This window comes from Centruroides vittatus, unplaced genomic scaffold (genome assembly GCF_030686945.1).
Source record: "Centruroides vittatus isolate TY-2023 unplaced genomic scaffold, ASM3068694v2 contig_453, whole genome shotgun sequence".
In the NCBI taxonomy this organism is placed as follows: domain Eukaryota; kingdom Metazoa; phylum Arthropoda; class Arachnida; order Scorpiones; family Buthidae; genus Centruroides; species Centruroides vittatus.
The window spans coordinates 1921408-1927337 of record NW_027122249.1 but is presented as its reverse complement, the minus strand read 5'-3'; the positions used below and the strand labels follow the sequence as shown (position 1 = coordinate 1927337).

General features: G+C 35.5%; 1 protein-coding gene across 1 annotated transcript; it reads left to right on the top strand.

The window, feature by feature from the left end:
• The first annotated feature begins 1656 nt into the window (after positions 1–1656).
• Positions 1657–5358, top strand: Vps11 (vacuolar protein sorting 11). Its single transcript, XM_067272799.1, has 2 exons — positions 1657–1666; positions 2247–5358. The coding sequence occupies exons 1-2, from the start codon at positions 1657–1659 to the stop codon at positions 5045–5047; spliced, it is 2811 nt and encodes a 936-aa protein (XP_067128900.1). The 3' UTR covers positions 5048–5358.
• The last annotated feature ends 572 nt before the right edge of the window (positions 5359–5930 follow it).

The following is a 5930-nucleotide window of genomic DNA, read 5'->3' as shown; positions in this document are numbered from 1 at the left end:
TAATTATTTTCAAATTTGTTTAAAATTATAATTTTAAGAAGAAATTAATATATGTAAATTACATATTTGAATGTACTAATAAAATATAATTATGATTTAAAACCATACATCCATGTTTTATTATTATTTTTTAAAACTTGCCTTCCTGTAAGTGTAAGAGCAGTGCCGTCTTTTGGGGAGAGGCCCCTGAATCCGAAAGTAATAAAGTTACAAAGAAAACAAATAGGTTACTTGAAATAAAGAAACCATTAATAATACGATTGAAATTACTCCTCCAACGCGCAGTGTGAAGTGTTGAGTACAGGGTGAAAAATCTCACTGGCTAAAAAAGAAAAAAGAAAAAAAAAGTTAACAAATTTTCTGGGATATGTTAAAAGGGTGATAGCACGATATCCGTAACCGGTCTCGCCCGTGCTAGCTACACTAGAGACCCCTAGGTCTGTAATCTAGTATTGATTTTGTTTCTTCATGGGGGGCCTCCAACATTCTTCTGGCCCAGGGCAGTGGCGTAGCGTAGTGGGGGCGGCATTTTTTCACAATAAAATAATAATAATAATATCTTGTAAAAATTTGGACCATTTCATTTCATATTTTTGTCGCACCTACGATTCGGACCGATTGAAATGAGCACGGAATTTTTTATTACTTATTCTGTGACGAAACTGGGGAATCCCCTTTCTTTAAATGAATGTATAATAATGACATCTTGCTCATTATAGCGACTGACAACACCGTCTGTACTGACTTGTAAGGATTCCCCTTATTTTATTTAAGAGGAGGGCGAAATTTTAAGAGGGCGGCGAAATTTTCCTCCGCCCCGGGCGGCTGACACCCACGCTACGCCACTGGCCCAGGGCCCCTTACGTTCTAAAGACGGCACTGTGTAAGAGGGCAATTTTTCAAACCTATTCTAACTTCGGGCAGGCTCACAATGTGGTCGGGCCAATGAGGGACTGCGCCAGACTTATTTAAGACGGACCACACCCGAAAAATTCCTGAAATTACTTGCTCGAATTCCGACAACAGTAGACTGACCCTTAACCGCCTCGGCCTTCTGGCCGAAAGTTAGTTTTCGGTTTATAAAAAAATAGTTCAACTACTAAACTGTAAAATAAATAAATTTATAACCGTAAATGTTGACAGTAATAGAAACAGTAAAACCTCTCTGGAGGTCCGAGCTAAAAGACAAATTGATAGAAATTCACCTTGAATGGTTTGATTTCTCACCTCACCAGTACTGTAACTTACTAACCATTAGGTTGAACAGACATAAAACTAGAGATCCTGTCCTGGGTTTATTATAACGGCATGGTATTTAACGTACGTCACTTTATTCTATTCAGCAAAGAGTGTTACACGAAGCGAGTTCAGAGGGATCCTTATTAAAACTCAGCCTAGAGGCCCAGCTGGTAGTTGATCCGCTACTGGCCTTCATCCTGATTGTTAACACTGTGGAACCGGCTAGATCTATAATGGATAAGTAAGAAAATCAAGTCTTAATCGCTTTTCGTAATACCGAGCTTTCGGTCCAAGGGCGACTGAAGGGACTACTGATTTTTGACGTTATACCACTCGTAAGCGTATTAGATGTTAGTCTCTTATCACTCACGTACAGTACAACATATGAGACGTATTTAAGTTCTTGCGTATGACAAAATGACATCAAGTTGATCACAACAACTGGAGATCCCACCTTCAACTACGGATGAAGTTGGGATTCTGCGTTGCGTGACGGCTACTGAACCCGGTTGAAGAAAGGATTGCCTTGGTGGATTTTCAAGTTCGTGGAGTGTAGGATTGTCGATTTTTCTGCTTTATCTTCCATCGACCCCGATACAATTGAACCTTTTAGGTTTTAGTGCCGAATCGACAGCCTGACTCGTGGATTTGAATTTGTTTGGGGGACATCCCCCATGCATTTTCACAATCCACGGGTCAAGCCGTCGATCCTTATCCATCATTTATATTCGATTTCGCTGTGGCTCGAGTCAGCTATACATTTCTAATTCGAATATATAATTGTTTATTTTACACAATACAACAATAATTTAACCATGTCATAGATATATGGTAATTATAGATTCCCATAACATTACATAGCAATCAATCTAAGATGGACCATGCATTTATTATCTCGAATAAAAGGATAAATTAATTTATTCTTCATTATTAATAAGACTTACGAATTTAATTATAATTTTAAATAATTTGAGAAATTTTACGCCGTCTGTCGGTAAACGTGATAGTTAAAATCGTCCTCCCCTTTCCAAGATGGCGTAATGTGTTAGAACGTGACAAGCGACTTGTGATTATGGCATTTTTGCAGTGGAGAAGATTTAGCTTTTTCGATAAAGAAGTAGTTAAAGATCCAGAAACTAATCAACCTTTCGATAAGTTGAAGGATCTGCACATTACCTGCAGCACGAATGGACGTGGAAACGTCGTTTTGGGTGATGTGGAAGGTAATTTACATTTCCTCAATCGACAGTTTCAACTTTCTTCGTTTAAAGCCTTCGAATTGAATGTTTCTCACATTCAGCAGCTTAGACATAATGGTATTTTAGTGTCGGTCGGTTCTGATGAACCTGGTATTAACCCTTTAATTAAAATATGGAATTTGGAGAAGACAGACCGAACTGGGAAGCCAGCTTGCTTGAGAACGATCAGAATTCAAGTAGGAAGCACACCTGTACCTGTAACTGCATTGGCTGTACACGAGAACCTCAATCTCATGGCAGTGGGCCTCGACCAAGGCAGAATAATTATATTCAAAGGCGACATAACGCGAGAGCGGCAGTGCAAACAAAAAGAAATTCCTATCGGAAGGGATTCTGTGACCGGCTTGGCTTTCAGGAAGATCCACTCAAATAAACTCGTCTATTTGTTTGTCAGTACGACCGACGAAGTCTTCTCCGTCGATTTGACAGATAAGAATAACGAAAAAATAAAACTCCTAGACGGCCACGGTTGTTGTCCTAAATGTTCTGTGATGAGTGATGCCAAGAAAAATTGCGACGATCAGTTTGTAGTCGGAAGAAACGATGCTATTTATTTTTATCAACCCGACGAAAGAGGTCCGTGTTTTGCATTCGAGGGAGAGAAGGTGATCTTGCATTGGTTTCGTGGAAATTTGGTGGTTGTCGGAAAAGATAATAAGGCCGTTCCCAGTATGTCCTCGTCCGGATCGTCTGTCGAGATGAGTATAGTTACTGTGTACGATATTCAAAACAAATTCATTGCTTATTCGGCGCCATTTTCCGGCATTGTTAATATTGTGTCTGAATGGGGAATGTTATTTATACTAAATCAAGATGGAAAGTTGTTTAGTCTTCAGGAAAAAGATACCCAAAGTAAATTAGAAATGCTGTTTAAGAAGAATCAATATAGTTTGGCAATTAGTTTAGCAAAGAGCCAAAATTATGATGACGAAGGTCTTGTTGATATATTCCGACAGTACGGGGACCACTTGTACAGTAAGGGCGATCACGATGGAGCTATAGTACAGTATATTAAAACTATTGGAAAACTTGAAGCATCTTACGTGATTAGGAAATTTCTTGATGCTCAAAGAATACATAACCTTACAGCATATTTGCAAGCATTACATAAGAAAGGATTGGCAAATGAGGATCATACAACACTGCTGTTGAATTGTTACACGAAATTAAAGGATATAGATAAATTGGATGAGTTTATTAAGACGGAAAAGGTAGATTTTGATGTAGAAATTGCAATTAAAGTGTGTCGACAAGCTGGATATTTTACGCATGCCCTTTTCCTTGCTGAAAAGCATCATCAACATGATTGGTATCTTAAAATACAGCTGGAAGATCTTAAAGATTACAGCAAAGCATTAGATTATATTGGAAAATTAGATTTTTCTTTGGCCGAAGATAATATGAAAAAATATGGCAAAATTCTCATCAATAATGCACTTAAAGAAACTACTGATTTATTGAAGAGATTGTGCACTGATTTTAAATCAAATAATGAAACTATTCAAAGGGCCCAGCCAGAAGAATTTATTCATATTTTTGTTAATAATACTGAAAAATTGTTAGAATTTTTGCAACATATGGTTAGAGAGAGACCATCGTCTTCGGCATTGGTGTATAACACTTTATTAGAATTACAATTACAAAGTTGGAAAGCTGCTACCGATCCTGCCGTCAAAGAGCAATTGGAAAAAGATATTACTACCTCATTAACTAATTCTGAAGCAAAATATGATGTAGATCAAGCTATGGTACTTTGTCAGATGAATGATTTTAAATATGGAGTTCTGTGTTTATATGAAAAGGCAAAATTATATCAACAGATACTTCAGTATCACATAAAACATAATGATTATAAAAATATTATTGAAACTTGTAAGAATTTTGGGCTTTCTGATCCAAATCTGTGGATTGAAGCACTAAGATATTTTTCGCAAAAAGATCAGAATGAATGTTCGAAAGAAAAAGAAAAGGTCTTGAAAGAGATTGAAGATATGAATCTTCTACCACCCATAATGGTAGTCGACATAATGGCAGAAAGCAAAACTGCAATGTTAGATTCCGTAGTCAAAGACTATCTCATTCGGCATCTAGAACATGAAAATAACAGAATTGCAAGTGACAAACGCCTGATAAAACAATACAGAGAGGAAACAGAAAAAATGAGAAATCAAATTGAAGAGCTAAAGACTAATGCAAAAATATTTCAGGTATCTAAATGTTCTGGCTGTACTCACCAATTGGAATTACCTTCTGTTCATTTTCTCTGTGGCCATTCTTACCATCAACAGTGCTTCGAGAGTTACAATGCAGAGAATGATTCAGAATGCCCACTGTGCATGCATGAAAACAGAAAAGTTTTAGATATAATTCATTCCCAAGAACAAAGCAAAGATCTTCACGAACAGTTTCACCATCAGCTAGAGAGGGCAGAAGATAGCTTTTCGGTAGTTGCTGACTATTTTGGCCGTGGGGTTTTCAACACCGTCACGTTGTTAACAGATATGTCGCCCTACAATAAACCCTCTATTCCAAAGCACATAGCAATGTAATCAACATCTAGTCAATTTTCAGAAGTACGAAATTCTTTCGTAATTTAGTCGGCTATGAATATCAAACAATATATTAAATTTGAATACCAACTTTGAGTATATTAAAACTTGTATTTAAAAAATATAAAATAATTTAATACAATTTTAAACAAGTTATGTATGATTTATCATTTTGCTGTGATCATTATTTTATATACATAAGCATTGAATTATCAAATATTTGTTTATTTGTATATGTTTGAAATTTATGAAGTAAAACTTTATGATTCCAACAGATGATTTTTTGAAAATTGAAAAAAATTATTAAAATTCTAAAATTTTGAAATGTTACTGAATTTCAATTTCAATTTTTTAAATTCACTGTTACTCTGTCATTTAAGTTAAAAACATGATCTGCAGACTTCCACTCTTATTGCCAGTTGTTGTGTGTAGACTATAAATCTAATGAGAAGGGTAAAACAATGAACTTTGACTCCTTGTCAATTTTAATACAAAAATTCATGTTAAAAGTGTAGAATCTGTTCATTGTAATCACTTTAAAACTTATAAATTATAGAAAACAAATTGCTTTTTTTTGAAACTTTGACATACTGATTAGCTATTATGCAATAAGTTTGAGAATGGAATGCTAGTTAATTAAGATTTATATGACAAAAATGTGAGAGCTATTTATAGACAAGGATAGTAATGAAATTTAACTTTGAATTTGAAAAGTATATAAACATTAGAAAATATTTGAATTTGGAAACAAAGTTTCTACTAGAGTGCAGTGTCTAGAATCAAATATCAAACAGGTGGATTCCTTTATCAGGCTGTTAAGGCATGGCAGGAGGTAATCAGTTAGGCCTTCATTTCCCATTAAACTTAATAATTATAAGTTAGA